Here is a 20,429-nt window from a genome sequence, read left to right as displayed (position 1 = left end):
GTCATGCTTACGATGATGATTACAAAGGACCACTGGTGCCACATCCGCCTCGGTGCGGGCGAATATCGGTGCACTTCCGCACGCTTCCAAAGCGGCTCCGGCCTCGGGAATCATGACAAGCGCCCCACAGAACTCCCGAGGCCCTCATTGCGACAGCAGACCTCACAGTTTCATGTGCATACGCTCTGGCTACCACCTGCCCACTCCTGTCTGTTGTGCCGCGCTCAATTGACGGTACACTTCTTTTTTCCAGCATGCCTGAACTCCCGTCCCATGCATCGCCCGGTCTCCCACCACTCTACACACCGCAGCCGCAGAGCCCGAGCCGGAACGGGTTCGACTTCCACACGTCAGACAGCGCCGTAGGGGAGGGCACGACACAAGATCATGTGCCGCGAGTCTCACAGCACCGTGGATCCGACCCACCCCCCTCGCTCATCTCGCCCGCCTTCACGCCTCCAGCCACGCCGGGCTTCACGACACCGTCACAACCCCGCCGACCGCCCCGCTCGATACCTGTGGATACCTCGAGATCCACCGACTCGCCAAGACCCGAGCTGCTCCAGAAGCTACCCATAGTCGAGTGCGAAGTACGCGCGCGCATACCCACGACCACCGGCCATGAGATGTGGCTTCACGTTTACCGCAACAATGTAGACACCAAAGAGCACCTCGCTATCGTGTTTGGCAACCAAATTCGCTCGCGATCACTGGACGCGGAGAGGCCTGGAGAGACAGAGCTCGACCGTATGACTAGAGGCGCATACGTAGGGCGACTGTATCCAGGCCGGATCAGCTCTCGGATAGAAGCAATCAAGCGCGCAGAAGGCGTACCTTCGAAACGAACGCCAGACGTCGCCACAACCAACAGTCACGACGATGGGCGGACCTCATCCTCTTCAGCATCTTCAGAGAATGGCGATGCACATACGCCCACCTCCGACCTCCCTCTCGTGCGCATACACTCGGAGTGCTACACCGGCGAGACCGTTTGGTCCGCACGCTGCGACTGCGGCGAGCAACTCGATGAAGGCGCGCGCCTTATGGCAGACCCTACATTCTCTCCCTCCGGCGGCGCCATAATCTACCTGCGGCAAGAAGGGCGCGGCATTGGGCTTGGCGAGAAGCTGAAAGCATACAATCTGCAAGATTTGGGCAACGATACCTACGAAGCAAACGTCATGCTTAGGCACCCGGCTGATGCTCGGAGCTACGGCCTGGCGACAGCTATGCTCATGGACCTGGGCCTGGATGGAGAAAGAGGCATCAGACTGCTCACAAACAACCCTGATAAGGTTCGCGCGGTCGAGGGACCAGGGCGCGAGGTTGTGGTCAGAGAGAGGGTGGCTATGGTACCGCTTGCTTGGAAGACAGGCGGTAAGCAGGGCATCAAGAGTGAGGAGGTGGAGAAGTATCTGAGCACAAAGGTGAGTCTCGTACAGCGTTCTAGAAGCAACAGGGCTAACAGAAGTAGATCGAGAAGTTTAAGCACATGCTCGATCAAAGGTAGAGTTGTTTCGAGCGGCCGATTGTATACAATGGACATATTTGCATAGAGACTCAAGATCCACGCTGGCATTGGCGGACTCATCTCCAACATTTTGAGCAGCTGGAAGCGCGATAGCAGTTGCTAAGATACCACAATGAGACGCTTTTCATTCAGCCTGGCTCCGATCGAGCTGTTCATGCCGTCCGCAGCGCGCTCGCAGACCTTTCTATGCCAGACGCGACTACATCAAGTCCGTAGGAGCACGCACGAACAACCAGCAGGATCTAATGGTTTGCATGCAATAACGCTCTCCCTGCTGGACGAAGCACTTCGATGTCCACGGCATATCATGCACGGAGCCCCCACACCTGGACAAGGCTGTGAGTTGGCGAGGTGTATTCGTCTCTAGCTTGGCCCTGGTGTGTGGCATGTGACCCGGGGAACACTGTCTGAGGGGCGGGCGTTTCATCATCGGCGGCTGCGGCGGCAAGAGCCTGATATTGCTGTGTCGCCGGTTCACGGGCGCCTTCGGCGGCAGTCTGATATCACACGGTGACCGAGGGACGCCCTTTGCCAGTCATCTTATTCATGAAATTGGAGCGTTAAGGCTCAGATCTAGTCGCGCCTCCTAAAGTCCCGGAATCAGAATCTTCCGCAGAGAGAATGTTAGATCGAGCAGCTGCGATGTTGACTGTAGTAAGCATGTGACGAATCCTACGAACATTCTTCTGACTTCTTCCGCTTCTACGCAACACCCATATGACAAACAACACTGTGCGAACCGGCCCGCTTCGGTTTCATCCCCCGTAATTTATACCCGACAACCAGATGTTTTTGGCTTTAGAAACGTCAGCGGTTGCTACGGTCTCGGTACATGGGCAGGCTGGATCTTTATCGCAGCATCATCACGGTACAATGTAGCGCTGCAGCCGCGCAGAAGTCCTTCGCGAGATGCCCCTGCGCACATTCCAGTCGATCTGCTACGGACAAGAAGTTATCGACCAACGAAGCTGTTTCTTTCCAAAAGTTCTACATTTACGTGTGGTTACAATCAGGTCAGGAGGACACTGCAGTGTGGTCGCAGTACGCGTGCAAACGAGAATCGCGACGTTTTACGTATCCAAGCTCTGCGGTTACTGGTGAATGATGTGCAATCTTGGAGCAAGCTCATACAAAGACCTTTGGGCAAGTGTTCAGCAAACAGCTGTTGTCACAAATAACACATCGACAATGTTGTACGCCGGCGTTGCAGCAACGCAGTTGCTTCTTGCCACAAATCACGACTTACTGAGCTATCAACGTCGCAAAACAAGTACTTGCCTAGCTAGCTCATAACTTATTCACATCGCCGCCTAGAGTCCAATGTACGAGCTCATTATGAATGTCCGAGAACCCGACTACCAGCGCACAATGGGCGAAATCACGACGCTGGCATTCAAGCTGTATCCTACCTATCCTACCTACATCTCCATAGAGCAGCATGAGGGCGGCTTGTGGTCGGCGGAGCTTCGCAAGGTGGTGCGCAACAGCACGTTGATTGGAGTGATGGAAGACGGCGAAAAATCGGCGTTAACAAGCTTGGAAAGGGCGATCGAACTGGAGTTCGCGGATGAGGAGGGGCTGTGTGAGTTGGAGGACTAGATGTGAGAATGTGGGGCGGCGTCTGCAGGGAGAAATCTATAGACCATTGCAATGTCATTCGCAACAGTCGCAGACAGGCCGTAGCTGTTAAGCTAACTAGAGCATAGTCTATTTGGGGACACAAGTAGCATCACCTGGCAGCTGATTTATGTCCACAAAGCTCTTCTCCTCATACGCATACCAATTTTTCTAAATTGGTGACGGCAATGAAACTATAGTATCATGTCACTACTGGCCTCATCACTGGTTGGCAGTACGTTCCAGCACCGGATCGCTGCTTCTTGCCCAGAGATGCAGCGCATCCTCGTAACTTCGAGCAATAAGCAATGTGCAAGCACAGTGCCAGGCTCAACAATAAGGCTCACAGACAAAGGAAAATCATGCAAGCGACGGCCATTGTATGAAACCCGCCATATGAGCCGCCATTAATCAAATTCGTCAATTCTTCCCTCTCGCCGACCTGCTTCCTGGAGAATAGGCATTCCAAGTGAGCGGTTATGGTATTCTTCAACACCCTAGCCGCAACGGCTTTTCTAATCACTCTGAGCAGCATTCTCTACAGATATCTTCACGGACCTGATTACGACCAGCTTATTACCGACATTGAAAGTCGGGCCACACAACTCTACCCGATCTTCAGCAACAGACTGGTGATCCTGGAGCCATCGGATGGCGACGGGATCTGGATTGCAAGCGTACGTTGGACAACCGGCGATGGAGATGTGGTTCAGCGAGCATATGCAACAACGGAAGCGGAAGTACTGGTTCGACTCAGGAGGCTTGTACAAAAGGAGTTTGTCGTCGCGAACAAGGGTGGACATGTTGGAGTTGGAAGCTGAGTTGTGTCTGTTGATTGTGGCTACCGAAGCACATTATGTAGGCTACAAGTGGAGAATGAACGACCCGTCAACTATCCGATGGTGCAATTATCCTAAGTTTGATACACGTCAGCTGCAGGGCGTCTATGATAGCCTCGCTCAGAATACATTAATGGATCAGGCTGACGTCGAAAGTGATGGTGAAGAGTGACAGTACAGGAGTGCACAAGTCTTCTTGTTTGCAAGTTTGCCAGAGGAAGCCGACCCGTAATAGTATCCGCTCCTTTAGACGAAGTTGCTTGTACAATTTCGGATGGTACTCATCGTTGGTGCATAGGGAATTGATGACACAAAAGATCATTGAGATGACGATAAGGATGTTGGCGGCGATCGTCGCAGTTTCAGGAGCACTTTGGAGGTATTCGATGTCGCGTAGGAAGGATCAAGATGCGATTTGGGCGCACTGCGGGATGGAACAGCCAATGCTCAGGCACCAGAAGCGAACGAATGCCTCGTTGGTCCAAATGTGATGTGCTGTGACACTTTGACCTCATCTCGCCTTTGTTAACTCGGCGCCGCGGGATCGGCACCTTCCTAGTGCGTCAAGATAGCGCCGACAGTCCGCTAGATGTACGTTAGGAGTCAGAGTATATCACCTTACGATATGTATAAGACGACGCGCCTTGGGATGTCAACGTTCTTCATCCCCGACTATACTTTGGACAGTCTCTCATACCGTACTATTTCCCCGAATACTACCCAATCAACGCGGACCCATTCGTTAGTCTCGGGTTAATACTGATGGAGTCGAATACATCCTACGGTCTCGACGCGGCCTCTATCGCTCGTCTTTCTTTACACGACCCTGCCAATTTTAGCGTCCAGCGCTCCCAGACTCAACATCGCCTTGAGCTGCTGAAGCATTGGAATGTCTCTCCGGGCGCGAAAGTGCTTGAGCTAGGGTGCGGCCAAGGGGACTGTACCACTGTTCTTGCCGCTGCTGTAGGTGAGCAGGGGACGGTGGTAGCGCTCGACCCAGCAGACTTGGATTATGGCTCGCCATACACCCTTGGCCAAGCCCAGGGTCACATCTCGCAGGGTCCTTTGGGTCGGCAGATCACTTGGGTCCAGCAATCACCCCAGGAGTACCTCTCCTCACTATCCTCCGGTGACAGCAAAACTTTTCACGCAACCGTCCTCGCACACTGCCTATGGTACTTCTCCTCCCCCTCGCTTATATTGTCCACTTTCCGTGCCATCAGGCAGCATAGCAAGCGTCTCCTCCTTGCCGAGTGGTCGTTGGTCGCAACTCCCTTTTCCCAGCCTCATGTCTTGGCTGCGCTCACCCAGGCAGCCTTAGAGTGCCGTAAACCGGAGAGCATCTCAAATGTCCGCATGGTACTGAGTCCAAAACGACTTACACAACTAGCCCTGGCTGCCGGGTGGCAACTGGAAGGCGAGACCTCTGTGCAGGCTGGCGAGGATCTTTTAGACGGACAGTGGGAAGTGTCGGCGTGTCTCTCTCCGTCCTTTGAGAAGCAGGTGGAGGAGTATGTGAATGACGAGAGAGAACGAGGCGTGATCCTTGCATTGCGGGATGCTTGTGAAGTAAGTTTAGAGGGTGTGCATGGTGGCAGATCTGGGATTAGGGGGATGGACGTGTGGGTTGCCAGTTTTACTTGATCAGGCAAGCTGAGTGAGTCGTACAAAGACCGGCGAAGCCCACGTGCAAGGCGTGTACGTGTTTGTTCCATCATCGCTCCCTCCTATTCAGGTACTTTGAGAGGTGGTCTGATGTCGCAGAGATGATAGGGCATTCACGTCAAGAGATGAAGTGGATACTCGTGTTCGGCATTCGCGCTGTCGTTGTGAGAAAGCGTTGCAAGCGGAGGTTAACGGATGAGCCTCGCAATTTCGTTGGCAAGCATAAGTAACGAGTCTGCTTTGATAGGAGTTGGTGCACGTTGCGATACTGACGTCTGCCATGAGCGAGGTGCTGGAAAAGGGCGCAAGGCGCGAGCAAGGATCTCGCTGATGCCTAGACTAGCGCAGTTCTTAGGCAAGAGTCAAGCTCTCTCATCTTGTACCAGTAGTCGTACACCTCGTCGAGTCCTCACTTACGTCTAAACGCAAATCCGACTTCATTTTTCCGTTTGGCCTTCAAATTGGTTCCGCTGTTGATGCAACGCCAGCGACGATGGACCCTGACGACGAAGCGGGGGTTATTCGAGCTTCGGCCACACACAGCAGCGCGCAACCCTGCACCAGTACCCAACAACGCAGATTCCAGCCTTCCGATCCTCTAAATGACTTATCGGGACTGCTTCGAATCGTGATTGTTGTATTGAACTGAGTAGAACACAGTTTTGCTGCTATTCGACCCAATCGAACGCAGAGTTACCTACCGCCAGCCGCGCCGCATAGCACATTCTCAGGCTTCCAAGTAGGACGGCAACCTATCTGCAAGCACTGCTGGCCTGAGATCCTGAGCACAGCGCTCCCTACAATCGCCCGATAACGAGAGGATGTCCATCGTATTTGATCAGACAAGTGCCGCATGGCCGAGCCGCGTCGGTCATTCACGGTTGCATTAGGATTGGGCAGACACGCACAACCAAAGAGCAGCTCCCGAATGCTCCGTGGCACAAATTTCCTCCTTCAAGGAAACGCACGATAGGACTTTCGCCACGGTCGTCTTGGTGCCCTTCGTCGAGAGGCCGCCACCACCCTACACTTAATACGGTGCCACCATCACGCCACTGGTCTCGGTGCTCCTCAATGAAGAAGGTACGCGTTTATTATCGCGCGACGCTTCTCATTGGTGATGTCGCCGTGCCTCAGTAGATGGCCAACTGTGTGGCTTGGATGAATCAAGCTCGGCTAAGAAAGCGCGACCCTTCTTGGCAACGCTTCTTATCGCGTGCTCAAGACTAGTAGTCTAGTGCTAAAACCTGGGTTTTAGATTGTTCAGGATGCGGAGCGGACTCTGACTCCGGGGGCATGCCAGCCAGCACTCTTCGATTCTTGGTGATACGGCCGTGCCTGACTATCAGTCTCGCGATCGCTTGGAATGGAAGCGCGTTCGACATTTCTGGCGTCTGCTACTTGCCACAGGTCTCCGCAACCATCTGGACCCTGAAGAATTTGGCGCATTGGACGCGCATATCCAACACGCCTGCAGCGTGCGGGTTCGACTGCATGGTGTGTTCCGTGCATGGGGCAGGCCAAACTACTTTTCCGCTATCAGCTCTTCGGCGCTTCTGGAACGCCTTCACGCGCCGTCTTCTCCATATTCAGTTGGCGATAAGATGGTACCATTACCTGGGTAGTCGTGATCTCCGCCCACCTACATGGTTGCGCATGTATCCCTGGGTTTGTTTCAATACCAGCGGTGTCGTGCTCCGCACCACCTTCCTTTTCGCACTTAGATAGTACCACCATTTCGCTGCCGGAATGCAAGAGTTCCATCTGATTGGCAGCTGCGTACGACCTCGCCGCGATTTGCTATCGCTTCAAGTCCTAGCGTTATGTGCTCATGTGAACCGTTCCGGAGTATCTATATAGTATGGGCTTCATCCCATGGTGTGTATGGTCGTCACGATAGTTCTTGCCCACCTTCACAATGGCCGCAAATCCCATTGGTGAGACGCTCATTATCGGCGCACCCGGCGTTGAGGGCAAGACGACTGTTGTTTCCTCCCACGAAGCCATCAATACTTTCACCGATGAGAAGCACCGCCTGGCTGAGAGCGATGAAGGGTCTGAAAAAAAGGGTGTGTTGGAGCCGGAGATTAAGGCCGCTTTGCCTTCGTACGACAGTGCCGACGAAGACGATGACCATCGCATCATCGTCACTGGAGCCGATGCCGCTGCTCACTTGTTGCCCATGCGAGACGACCAAGAGCCGGCCTTGACGTTTCGAAGCATTTTCCTAGCGACCATACTGTCTGCATTCCAGGCTGTGGTCTTTCAGATCTACCAGGTATCTTCCTCGTTCTCGCTTTTATATGGACCGCGATCACTGACACACGCCTAAGTTCAAGCCAACTGCCATTACGATCCAAGGAACCTTCATTGTCCTCATAGCCTTCTTCCTCGGTAACGCCTGGGCCAAGATACTCCCACGTGGCGAGAAGTTCGAAGCTCGATGGAGGGCTGCCGGTGGTGTTGGCAAGGTACCCCTCTACATCCAGATCATCTCCTTCTTCAACAAGGGTCCCTGGAGTCTGAAGGAGCATGCTATCACATCTATCACAGCCACTTCAGCATCGATTGCTGCTCCTAGCAGTCAGGTCTTCGCTGCCCAAGACATTTTCTATGACCTCCCTCTGAACCCTGTGACCGTCATTTTTAGCACCATCTCGATTGGTCTGTTCGGCTATGGTATTTGCGGTATCATGCGCCCCATCTGCGTTTGGCACGTCGATGCGGTCTACTGGAGCAGTCTGCCGACTGTGAAGGTTATTCAAGGTCTGCATTGGCAGTCGGTCAAAGACTCCAAACCGATGAGATGGTTCTGGATCGCGTTCTCGTGCATGTTTGCCTACGAGTTCTTCCCAGCGTACATCTTCCCATGGCTCAACTCGGTCTCGATCCCCTGCTTGGCTGCTATGCACGCAACTGGATCCAAAGCTGCCACGCTTACGAATATCTTCGGTGGTGCTAGTAACAACGAAGGCCTGGGTCTCTTCACCTTATCCTTTGACTGGCAATACGTAAGTCTTCCAGTGGAGATTGTAGAATCGAACTGATCAGGTCTTTTCCGACAGATTACATCCTTCCAGTCATCACTTCCACTGAAGTTACAGCTGCATCAGACTGCTGGTCTCATTGTCTGCTTCATCGTTATGCTCGCCATCTATTATGGCAACGCCTGGAACTCGAAGTCGTATCCGTTTATGTCGACACGTCTGCTGACTCAGGCCGGTGGAAAATACCCCAGCACAAAGGTGTTCGTGAACGGTGTGCTTGACAAGAGCGCATTGGCCAAATACGGCCTGCCAAGACTCACGGGCACTTTTGCCTACGCTATGTTTATGGCAAACGCTGCGGTAAGCAGACTGATCCTCAGTGTGAAATACAATCATCTGATAACTTACAGATCGGAGCCCTGATCGCCCATATTGTTCTCTTCTGGGGTGGCGATATCGTCAGGACATTCAAGTCGGCCAAGAAAGGCAACTTCAGCGACCCACATCACGCCTACATGCACAAGCACTACAGAGAAGCACCCTGGTGGTGGTACGTGGCTGTGCTTGTCTTCAGTTTCGTTCTCGGTCTCATTGTTGTCATCAAAGAGAACATCACTCTGCCCGTTTGGGCTTACATTATTGCTCTGCTGATGGGAACAATCATCGCACCCTTCAGCACGATCCTCTACTCTCGTTTCGGCAACGGTATCGCGACAAATAACTTGTCTAAGGTCATCGCCGGTTTGATGTTGCCTGGACGCCCCATAGGCAATATGTACTTCGCTGCATGGTCCCACAACGTCATCAACGGCACTGTGCAGCTCAGTATGGACCTGAAACTCGGAGAATACCTCAAGATTCCTCCTCGCGTCATGTTCTTGACGCAGGTCTACGGGACCGTGCTTGGTGGCTTTATCAACTACGCCATTATGATCTCCATCGTCGCAGGCAACCGGGAATTGCTTGCTGATACCAACGGTGACGCGGCATGGAGTGGTGCTAACATTCAGTCGTACAACACCAACGCATCCACTTGGGCGCTTGCAGCCTACATCTACAAGCAGGGTCAAACATACTCCATTGTACCTTTCGGCCTCCTCATCGGAGCCGGTATCGTCGCCGCGCACCGCATCTTTGCGCATGTGAGCATAACCCGACAATAGGTTGTCTCTCACTCTACTGACACTACAACAGTTTGTTCCTCGGATCGGCAAGTTCTCTCTCGAAGAGATCAATCTCCCGCAATTCATTCAGTATGCTGGTTACATCCCGTACAACCAATCACAGACATGCGTTCTTCTCAGCTGGACCATCGTTGGTTTCTACACTCAGTTCTACCTCCGCAACTACCGCCCGCGCATCTTCAAGGACTACTCATACCTCATCGCTGGTGCCTTTGATGGCGCTAGTCTGACGTGTCTGTTCATCCTATCATTCGCTGTATTTGGCGCTGGTGGCCCTGCGGTCCCGTTCCCACAATGGTGGGGCAACAACGTCGCTGGCAACTACGACCATTGTCCGGTCGCGGAGTAAAAACTCGGTTGGAAGAGGCCAGGGGAAGTGGACTGTGTTTCTCTTTGGGAGATGTGTGCCGTTTCACTAGCTTCAATTTTAAACCTTCGAGTTATGAAATGTTTACAAAGCTCGAACGAGGACTATATCCATTAACATTTCCGGTCCAAGTGAATGATGGTATCCTGTAAGCTTTGACTGTCCGCCGTATGACTCCTCAAAGGAACTGGCGGTCTCTAAGATCAGTTCCGCCTGCGAAGTCCACCTACGCGCTGTGCACAACCCGCCATTGATCGTACACCCTCCCAGACTCTTTGTTGTAAACCACCTGATCAGGTTGCTTCAGAAACCGATGCAGTACCCTTGGGCGGTAATACCAATCTGCGCTCATCAACTGCTCCTGCACAGCACCGCCCTTCATACCGAAGACGGCAGCGGTCCAGAGGTTGAGCTCATCGTCCACCGAGTCATCGCTGTTGCGCTTGATCTGGACGACAAAGTCGTTGTGCTCGAGCCTTAGCTTCGGTGCGTATTCTGTGCGTACCTGTTAGTATGGATGCAATGGTGCGTCTTTGGGAGGAAGAGTTGTTCAACCTATGATGCGCTAGACCCAGTATGGCTCTCGATCGAATATTCGAGAGATGGTGGAGCCAGCAATGAAGACCAAAATGAAGAGGAGAATGTGCGGGTGATCGCCAACGTGGCCCTAGAACATGTTGATTAAGAGGCGGTGGGCACTGGGTCGTTTGTTGCTCTCGCGAGCTTGGAAGCCGTGGAGTGAGGTGCATTGCAGGGTAGACCTGGTGGCAATCAACAGTAACTTTGTTACCATCACTGAAGATCCCCATGCAGCTGATGATGACGGTACTAATTGGTGCCATAATGACTGAAAAATAGAGACGTGTCGCAGTTACGTGTGAGATACAAAAAGCCTTAAGGTGAACGAACGAAACGTAATGTACACTGTGGGAACAAGACACTGAGTTCCTGTCTTAGGTGTAAGAAGCGACCCGTGGACAACTGTGTGAGGGGAACGAGCAGATGAATTAAAGGATGTTATCGCCCCATGTCCTTACCCGAGCCTCATCTTGCCCCAAAAACATAAATCTCAGCGTGGTTTATCGGGAAGCGCCTGTGATCTAATCGTAAGAGCTCCAGTGATTCGTGTGTGTTGCCTGGAGAAGCTGGAAGGAGCTCGAAAACCTTGGAGGCATTTAATGTAGACCGGTAATTACTCTGCAAGAGCGTACATTGTTTGAGAACTGCAAGCAGCTCTGCACTCGGCAACTAGGCTTCTCGATAATGCGACATGGCGAGGTGAGTATCTCGGTACCAATATTTGATCTGTATTTGCCAACCAGGGTTTGAGCGGACCTTCTGGAACCACGGTGTAAGACTGCATATGACACAGCCACAGTTCAGACTGATCAAGGGTGCGGTAGACTCACTGCAGCTGGTCACCGAAGGCTTGCGACTGGTTGCTCGCACTACGCAACAGTTCATAGTTCCGCCATAAAGGACCGATCGATATGAGAAGAGAAGCTTTGAAGTAACCACGTATATTTAGTGCTCCTGCTCTTGATGCTGAAGACCATCTTGATGTTGAAATTTCGAATTTGGGGTATCATCGTTGAGAAACCTCTAAACGCCTGTTGGAATCCAGTGGTCTGCGTTGTTGAAACAGACCTGCTCCACCCTATGCGTGGCGTCTATTTCCTTAGTCTACTCCTTTTCTACCTTCTTCTCCGCGCCGTATCCGCCTTTGCCTTCTAAGTTCTGGTAGGTCTTGCCTTCAGAACGAGGAGCATTCCTGCCATTCCTGAGACCTCTCTCGTTAAGGTCCTCCTGCAGCCAGGTGAGCACGAGCTCACCAAGCTGGCTGTTGCCGGACAGCACTCTGGAATCAGGATCACTCTTGACGCCCATGTCTTCCACACTGCCCCATTTCTTAACCTTGCCCAGCGACATGTGTACGAGGTGTGTGGGCCAAGTTGCGAGGTTATCCAGAATATGTGTTGCGTATACGATTGTGCAGGGGCGCTCGTCCGTCTCCTTCTTCAAGAAGGCCAAAAAGTTCGATCGCGAGAGCAAATCGAGGTCGACTGTGATCTCGTCAAGGAGAAGAATCGTCCAAGGTCGCAGCAGACCCATTGCCAACTGCACTCTTCGCCTCTCGCCGTCAGACACAGCGTGCATGCGCCACGTGAGGTCGATGTCGAGCACTTGCACGAGCTCGTCACGGCGCTCGGAATAATACTGGCCACCGACGGAGTTGAGAAGGGTGACGACATCGATATCGGTGCGGACGATGGGGTTCAGAACCCACTCAAGACCGAGGTAAGTGACGCCTTCGAGACCCTCTTTGAAAGGGTCGACGCCTGCAATCGAGACGGAGTCGGCCGGGGCCATGCGCTTACCGGAGAGTAGGCGCAGAAGAGTCGTCTTTCCAGCACCATTAGCTGCATTTCATTAGCCCATGTTATTATTGAAGGTACATGCATTTTATTTACCTCCAATGAGAAGGGTTCTACTGCCAGGAGGCAGGTTGAGGAAGACCTCCTTCAACCCACTCGAGCCATCCGGAAAGGCATAGCTCAGATTCTTCACGTCAATTGATGGCGCTAACTTCTGCCCGTTCGCGTCTGTAGTCATTGTAAAGCCGAATTCTGTGGTTGGAGATGCAAAGGAGGCAGATGCGACTTGTTGGCAATGCGCTACATTTTGTACCGTGAATTGGCGGGGGGGGGGGGGGGGGGGGGGGGGGGGGGGGGGGCGGGGGGGGGGGGGGGGGGGGGCACTTCGGTGAGCCGCGCCGCGGTGATGACAGCATCAGGTGCCGAACATCGGCTAGTGCCGAATTTGGCAGGTACAAGGCGAAATCTTCAACCTCACCTCTCCGGCACTTAAGCCTGCACTGTCAGCCTGACCAAATACTCGCAGTACAGTGTTCGTTGACCAGGCCGTCTGAGTCATTCACAGCGTCTATCACGCCGCATCTTCAGTGTCAGAGTAGTCCTCCAAGCTGATCGCCTTGATCCAGCGCTGCATTTGATGCAAGGTCGTCGAGACTTTGTATAGGCATCGATGTACCAGGTTGTCAAGGTGGGATACTTTGTCACTCATCGCATACTGGTTCTTAGCGGTAAATGTCGCAGCAACGATATGCATCTGCTTTCGTCGTGCAGAGCAGCATCAGAAGTCCCAATCGAATCCTTGTAAGTCTATCAGTATGTTCACGCGTACATTGTCATGGTCGACTTTCTTTCGTTTTGATGTCTTCTATACGGCTTAGCAAGTTAGAGCTCAACGTAGACGTAGTACATATATGCACCATTCTCTCTTTCTCGTTCCCTCACCTGTGGCGACAAGGTCGGACTCAGAAATGGTTCACGTGACACTGCGCTACCCTCTGGCCACCAAAGCCAGTCCTGCAGCTTGGATCTTTCGAAGTGAGCGATTGCTGCTGGGGTAATTGTTACTATTTTATTTGTGGCCTGTGAGGGGCGATAGTCTTCTTGTAAGAGGCGCTGTATAACACACACTTATTCACCAGAACAATGTAGCCATTTTGCAGCCGACAAGCTATAATCATGTGCTGTATAAGCTGGGTAAGGTGCTTTCCGGCCACCCGTACTTTCCGGCCACCCAACCAAATGTGACTACCTCACTTTGAATCGCGATAACTTAACCACAACGCTTATAATTGGTATACTGTACACATAGAATCAAGAGTGCAGGCTGCTGCTTCCTTAGCTGCTTTCTCAGCTTCTTTTTCTAGGTTTTTGGCAGCGTTCTCTGCCTCTTGAGCAGCAGCCAGAGTCATCGCAGCCTTGATCGCTTCAACGTTTGCAAAGCGCTCATTTAGGTCAATTTAAACGCGCTTTCTTACCCGTGTAGTCTTAGTACTATCTAGTTAATATTTGAGTCGTTGATTCTCAGCCTCTAGCCTAGCAGCTCTAGCGTTGGTGATAGCAATTGCCTTAGCTGCTTTGGTGAGAACCTCCCGGGTGCTTCGCGAGAGGTTCTCTGATCCTAGCAGCGCCTGCTGCGCGCGCTTTAGCTGCTGAGAGCTCTTTGGTGTAGCAAGTACTGCCTTAAGAAGAGCTCTGCCTTGATCTGCTGGTGGTGGTGTACTTGGGCGCCCAGTGATCTAAGATGAGTTGAGTACTAGCTTTTTGTTGAACGGAACAAGGCCAGCAGCCTTCCAGCCAGCTCTTATTACTCCCCCCGAGAGCCCTTCCTCTCGTGCTAAGTTATATGAGGTTACAAAGCGCTCTTTCTTGACAGGTGCTGCGTCATCTAGCGCGGAGAGCGCTCTGATCGCATCCCGATAGCTTGACTTTACCACAGAGAATGGAGCAAGATCTAGAGGCTGAAGAAGGTGCGACGCGTGCGCAGGGAGGTAGAGAAGGTGTATCTTATTCTCCTTGCACTCCCACATAAAGTTGATAGGTGTGTGGGAGCCATGGCTATCAAGAATAAGCAGCTAGTAGCTACTGCCTGATGGTGAAGTATTTGGTACAAAAATACGCCTTAACCACTCAAGTCTAATAGCATTTGATGTCTAGCTATTTATTAAGGTTGTGTATAGCTAGTTAGGTGTGTTAACTAAGGGAAACCACGTTGATTAGAGGTGTACGCCTTTAAAGATGACAACGCACCATAGCTTCTTACCTACTGCGCTCACACACTCTAGTACGCTTACCCACTTGCTCAATTCTAGAGATTTATTGTAAGCCTTCTTCTTCCTCGCATCTGCAATAACCTGCTGGTTGGTACATACACCAAGTGCAACGCCAGTCTTATCAAAATTCCATACGTTCTTATAGGGTATACCTAGCATCTTTTGGGTGCGCTCAAACAGCTCCAGCCACTTGTTTATAGTGTTGTAATTGGCAGCAGTAGTACGCGCGCTCTCAATCTTCTTCCCTACTATAGAGGCGACGCGTGGATTGCGTGCAAGAAACTGAGGTATCCATCGCCTGCCAAGTGGGCGGGTGTCGCCATTCATACAGAGGATTCAGGTAGCCATCTCACGCACACGAGGGTGAGATGGAGGTTGTGCGCGTGAGTCCTCATCCAGAATCTACTGTACGAGAAATTCCTCTTGCTCCAGAGTCAATCGCTGTTGGTGGGAGTGAGCTATCGCGTGAGGTTTGCTGCCATTGAGGCGCTCTTGGAGCGACGATCGGGGAACGCCCCACTTCTTACACGCTGCGCGCTGGCTTTTTATAACACCAGAAATAACATCAGCGATAGCAAACTGTATAGCAGTCTCACGGGCATCCATTTTGAGCACGTGGTGGTGGGAAAAAAAGACGTTGATTAATGGTGACGCGAAGTGGTTGGGTGGCTGGAAAGTACGGGTGGCCGGAAAGCACCTTACCCAGCTTATACCATCTGTCAGGACCGGACTCCGCCCACTCGGCCATCCAAGCAGCAAAAGGTGTTCAATGCTCAAGTTCATAGTGAGAACCTGCGCGGAACAGTACAAATCGTTACTCGGGTCAGAGATGGCCTTGGCCACATGCCCGAGCGTGCATGATACCAGCTCTACAGCTGAGTCAATATCTAGCGGATTGATTGATTGATTGATTGATTGATTTATTAATTAATTAGTTTAACGTCCTGTGTAAGTCTAAGACTATATAGGACAAGAGCAGTAGGGCTACTCTAGTAATTTACAAATTTTTCTTTGTAAGGGAATAGTACATGTAGGTTTATAGATATATAGTAAGAGCCTGTGCTCTAGTTATAAATAGAGGAAATTAGCTGTCTGTTATCTACTATAGGTACTACTTGCGTGTGCCTACTCTAGTCTCTAAAATAAAAGCTAGTGTGGCTTAGATTCCTCTGTTGATTGATTGATTGATTGATTGATTAGTTTAATGTCCTGTGCGAGTCTATGACTATATAGGACAAGAGCAGTGAGGCTGCTCTATTAATTGACGAGTTGTTTCTGTGTAAGGGAATAGTACATGTGGATTTATAGACATATAGTAAGAGCCTGTGCTCTAGTTATAAACAAAGGAAATTAGTTGTCTGTTGGCTGCTATAGGTACTACTTGCGTGTGCCTACTCTAGTCTCTTAAATAAAAGCTAGTGTAGCTTAGATTTCCCTTTTTGTGTCTAGGAGAAGAGGGATTGTTAGCCTTGTCTCCTGTAGGCTGCTCTTTATTTTCTTTCTTGCTTCTCTGTAGTTTCTACAGCTAAGTAGTAGGTGCTAAGGTGTTTGTGTATATCTACAGCTGCATTTAGAGCTTTCTATTTTTTGTCTATTATATAGGTAACGTACCCCACGGGCGAGCGAGCCACTTTTGCCAAGCCCCTACCAAAGTACCCTTTCTATACCAATGTCTCAACAACAACCTATTATTAACGCGTCTTAAGAAGCTCAAATACAGCTTGCGCTTTAAGCTCTTAAACAAGACGCGAATCTCTCCCAGCAACGCGCTGCAGCTATCTATAAAGTGCCTTAAAGCACGCTAAGCCATCAACACACTAGACAACCTTCACAAGGCAATACTATGCCTAACTTACAAGGATTAGATAATAACAAGGAGAGGGTAATTGTTAAGCACATACTTGAGCTAGACGCGCGAGGATTTGGCCCCCAGCTTGCAGATGTGGCTGCTATGGCCAATTCTCTGCGCGCTGAGCGCAATCTGGGCCCTGTTGGCGTAAACTGGCCCAGTACGTTTGTTAAGCGTTAACTAGAGCTTAAAGTAAAGTTTAATCGCAAGTATGACTACAAGCGAGCCCTCTGCAAGGATTCAGGGGTTGTGCAGGGCTGGTTTAGCCTAGTAGCCAACATTAAAGCCAAGTATAGCATCTAGGATAACAATACCTACAACTCTAATAAGACAGGCTTTATAATAGGCCAGATCTCCTTAGGAGCAGTTGTTACAGCTTTAGAGAGACTAGGAAGGCCAAAAACAGTCCAGCTAGGCAACTAGGAGTGGACAACGGTCATACAGGGCATTAATGCAAAAGGATAGGCTATTCCGCCCTTTATTATCTTTAAGGCACGCCACCACCTCTCTAGCTAGTACAAGGAGGAAGACCTGCCCTAGGATTAGGTTATTAGAGTCTCTAGTAATAGCTAGACTACTAATAAGATTAGTCTTAAGTAGTTAAAGCACTTTAACGCGCATACAAAGGGGCGAACTATTGGTACCTACCAACTGCTAGTTATTAATGGCCACAAGAGCCATGACTTGCTCTAATTCTAGCAATACTGCAAGGATAACAAGATTGTTACTATATGTATGCCTCTGCACTTATCACACCTCCTACAGCCACTTGATATAGGTTGTTTTGCCCCTTTGAAGCTAGCGTATAGGCGCTAAGCTAAAATGCTCATGCGCAACTAGATTACCCACCTTACAAAGACTAAGTTCCTCCTATGCTTTAAAGCAGCCTATAATGTGGTGTTTACTCCTAGCAACATCTAAGGAGGGTTCTAAGGTGCTAGATTAGTCCCCTTTAACCTAGAACAGGTTATTTCAACCCTTAATGTGAAGCTATAGACTCTATTACTACTACTCCCCACTAACAGCAAGCCCTGGCAGTTGCAAACCCCTAGCAATACCCTAGAATTTAGGTTGCAATTAACTCTAATTTAAGAGAAGTATAAGAAGCAGTAGGGTAGCTCACCAGACTCTGTTCTAAGCGCGCTTAAGCACTACACAAAGGGGGGAGCAATTTTATCCCACAAGCTAGTTTTGGCCTAACAGGAAATCAGCAAGCTTTAAGCAGCTAATAAGGCCGCTACGCAACAAAAATTACACAAAAGAAAGCGGGTTTAGAAGGAAGGGACCCTAATAGTTAGAGATAGGCAGCGACTAGCAGCTCTAAAGGAGTTTGGGGCGCGTGGTGATGGGAAGAAGCCAAAGAAGCGGGTGCGCGCTCAAGAGGGTGAGCCAACCTAAAGGCGCTGCAGAAGGTGCAATCAGACTGGCCACAACGCGCGAACGTGCAAGATTGATGTAGAAGTAGTCTCTGAGTGATATTATATGCCGTAGTCTGCCACAGAGTGCCAAAGTGTGGTGTTTTAGGCCATAATAGGTCAGGTTTTGGTGGGGGCTTGGCAAAAGTGGCTCGCTCGCCCGTTGGCTCGCTCGCCCGTGGGGTACGTTATGCTTTGTTGTATCTATGTCTAAGTTTTAGCTAGTAGTATACACTTGTAATTTCTCTTCTAGTGTTTTTTAGCAGTGTTATCTTGCTTGTTAGTTTTAGCAAGAACCTTGCTACGTAGGTGCTAGGATTTCTAAGCTTTAATTTTGTAGAGTAGGCCTAGAGTTTATGTTACCTGTCAGATTTAAAGGGTTCTTGCTAATTGTTGTGATGAATTGATTGAACGATCGATGCTCTGGTCTAATCTATGAACAGGTAGCTTTTATCCCCCACTCTTGTGCGACTAGCTGCGCGGTCCATTCTATGCAGTTCCATTCCAGCTAAGCCAGTGTTACGGCCAGCCTTGCTTATGTCTGACACACCCCCTCAGCTTAGATCGCGATCTAAGCTAGATTGTGTACTAGCGCTAACTGCAGCATCTTACAGGGTAGCTACCCTAGCGCCTCTCAGAGCCTGTTTAGTAACAGTTCTTAATAATTTAGCCTATCTATTTGCTCTACAAGGTTAAGGTAATTAAGAAAGGCGCCCTATTTATTCTTAGGAAGTGCCTTAGTGAGGCTATTAGAAGGTATGCTAGCATAGGGGATATACTTAACTAAGATTATTCCTTATTAGACCTCTTACTACAGCTAGTAGTTGTAGATATCTACGTGTTAGAGCTTTATTTAAAGCTTTAATATCTCCTTAGTTACTAGGCTAATTATCTAAGTGTTGTTGCAGTGTATTATAACAGTCTTTTATAGTAGATCTACTTAGAGCTCCCTAATTAGCGTTAAGATAAAGATAGCTTCCTTTGCTACCTGTAATAGAGCTAGAAGCTCTGCCTTAGTTGTAGAGGTAGTAACAGTGTCTTGTTTGCTTGCTTTCTATGCAATTAGGCCTCTAAATAGTTAAATAGTGTAGCCTTGTGAGATCTTGTAGTTAGAGGTGTTGTTAGCGAACAACGCATCGCTCGCGACCTTGAGGTAGAGGCCTCTGCCTTAGCGTAGGGCTAGGTTCTGCGTGCTTATGAGGTAGAGCAGCACTTGATTGATTGATTGATTGATTGATTAGTTTAACGTCCTGTTTGAGTCTAAGACTATATAGGACGAGAGCAGTGAGGCTGCTCTAGTAATTTACAGGTTTTTTCTGTATAAGGGAATAGTATATATAGGTTTATAGACATATAGTAAGAGCCTGTGCTCTACTTATAGACAAAGGAAATTAGTTCTCTATTGTTTGCTATAGGTACTACTTGCGTATGCCTACTTTAGTTTCTTAAATAAAAGCTAGAGTAGCTTAGATTCCCCTATTTATGTCTAGGAGAAGAGACATTGTAAGTCTTGTCTCCTGTAGGCTGCTCTTTATTTTCTTTCTTGCTTCTCTATAGTTTCTACAGCTAAGCAGTAGGTGTTAAGGTGTTTGTGTATATCTGCAGCTGCATTTAGAGCTTTCTATTTTTTGTCTATTATATAGGTATGCTTTGTTGTATCTATGTCTAAGTTTAAGCTAGTAGTATGCGCTTGCAATTTCTCTTCTAGTGTTTTTTAGTATTGTTATCTTGCTTGTTAGCTTTAGCAAGAACCTTGCTGCGTAGGTGCTAGGATTCCTAAGCTTTGCTTTTATAGAGTAGGCTTAGAGTTTATGTTGCCACTCTTGTCTTGCAATAGCTTTAATCCTAATACCTATTATTACAAGACTTGTAGTATTAGATACTAGTTACTGTTTTGTAGCTTGTTTTGCTAAGGAGTCTGCTTTTTCATTTCCTGTGATGTCTAGGTGTCCTAGGGTCTAGTGTAGGCTAACTATTGCGCCTTTGCTATGAATTACCTTTGCTGCCTTTGTGCAGCAGATTTGCTAAGCTTGTCTAGGGTTATTAGAAGGGGTCTTTAGCCTTAGAATAGCTGCCTAGTTGTCTGCAAAGACTTAGATCTCTTGTCCTGCTGTAGCTATAGGAGCTGCAAACTTAAAGGCTCTTGTTATGCCTTCTAGCTCTCTATTATATATAATCTGGCCTTTGCTAATATTATATTTAGTAGAGTAGATCTCCTTAGCCTGCTGTTTATAGTCTAGAGCAGTAACTCCTATTCCTATTCCTGTGCCTTTCTTAATAGAGGAGACGTCTGTGTAGATAGGAAGTAGGTTGTCTCCTAGTCTCTATAG

General features: G+C 49.7%; 6 protein-coding genes across 6 annotated transcripts; 4 read left to right on the top strand and 2 right to left on the bottom strand.

Annotated features, from left to right (window-relative positions):
* Positions 1-254: 254 nt before the first annotated feature.
* Positions 255-1,510, top strand: M421DRAFT_5807 (uncharacterized protein; the record flags this gene model as incomplete). Its single annotated transcript, XM_033595563.1, has 2 exons — positions 255-1,427; positions 1,475-1,510. 2 exons carry the CDS (start codon positions 255-257, stop codon positions 1,508-1,510), a joined length of 1,209 nt encoding a protein of 402 aa, XP_033447768.1.
* A 1,860-nt stretch (positions 1,511-3,370) lies between these two features.
* M421DRAFT_92946 (uncharacterized protein) lies at positions 3,371-3,951 on the bottom strand (the record flags this gene model as incomplete). Its single annotated transcript, XM_033598075.1, has 3 exons — positions 3,371-3,440; positions 3,496-3,663; positions 3,707-3,951. The coding sequence occupies 3 exons, from the start codon at positions 3,949-3,951 to the stop codon at positions 3,371-3,373; spliced, it is 483 nt and encodes a 160-aa protein (XP_033447767.1).
* Positions 3,952-4,454: 503 nt separating this feature from the next.
* On the top strand, positions 4,455-5,739 carry M421DRAFT_169181 (uncharacterized protein). The gene has a single exon (XM_033587755.1). The coding sequence runs from the start codon at positions 4,750-4,752 to the stop codon at positions 5,629-5,631; it is 882 nt and encodes a 293-aa protein (XP_033447766.1). The 5' UTR covers positions 4,455-4,749; the 3' UTR covers positions 5,632-5,739.
* Positions 5,740-6,640: 901 nt separating this feature from the next.
* On the top strand, positions 6,641-7,475 carry M421DRAFT_169268 (uncharacterized protein). The gene is made up of 2 exons (XM_033587756.1): positions 6,641-6,735; positions 6,911-7,475. Exon 2 carries the CDS (start codon positions 6,949-6,951, stop codon positions 7,378-7,380), a length of 432 nt encoding a protein of 143 aa, XP_033447765.1. The 5' UTR covers positions 6,641-6,735; positions 6,911-6,948; the 3' UTR covers positions 7,381-7,475.
* A 95-nt stretch (positions 7,476-7,570) lies between these two features.
* On the top strand, positions 7,571-10,172 carry M421DRAFT_64709 (OPT superfamily oligopeptide transporter; the record flags this gene model as incomplete). Its single annotated transcript, XM_033596186.1, has 5 exons — positions 7,571-7,909; positions 7,986-8,663; positions 8,733-8,999; positions 9,050-9,781; positions 9,834-10,172. The coding sequence occupies 5 exons, from the start codon at positions 7,571-7,573 to the stop codon at positions 10,170-10,172; spliced, it is 2,355 nt and encodes a 784-aa protein (XP_033447764.1).
* Positions 10,173-11,873: 1,701 nt separating this feature from the next.
* On the bottom strand, positions 11,874-12,803 carry M421DRAFT_92944 (P-loop containing nucleoside triphosphate hydrolase protein; the record flags this gene model as incomplete). The annotated part of the gene is made up of 2 exons (XM_033598074.1): positions 11,874-12,610; positions 12,662-12,803. The coding sequence occupies 2 exons, from the start codon at positions 12,801-12,803 to the stop codon at positions 11,874-11,876; spliced, it is 879 nt and encodes a 292-aa protein (XP_033447763.1).
* Between the last annotated feature and the right edge of the window lie 7,626 nt (positions 12,804-20,429).

The sequence above is a fragment of the Didymella exigua genome, assembly GCF_010094145.1.
Source record: "Didymella exigua CBS 183.55 unplaced genomic scaffold M421scaffold_16, whole genome shotgun sequence".
NCBI classification, from domain to species: Eukaryota; Fungi; Ascomycota; class Dothideomycetes; order Pleosporales; family Didymellaceae; genus Didymella; species Didymella exigua.
Note: the sequence above shows the minus strand (reverse complement) of the source record. Positions and strands in the feature narration are given on the sequence as shown.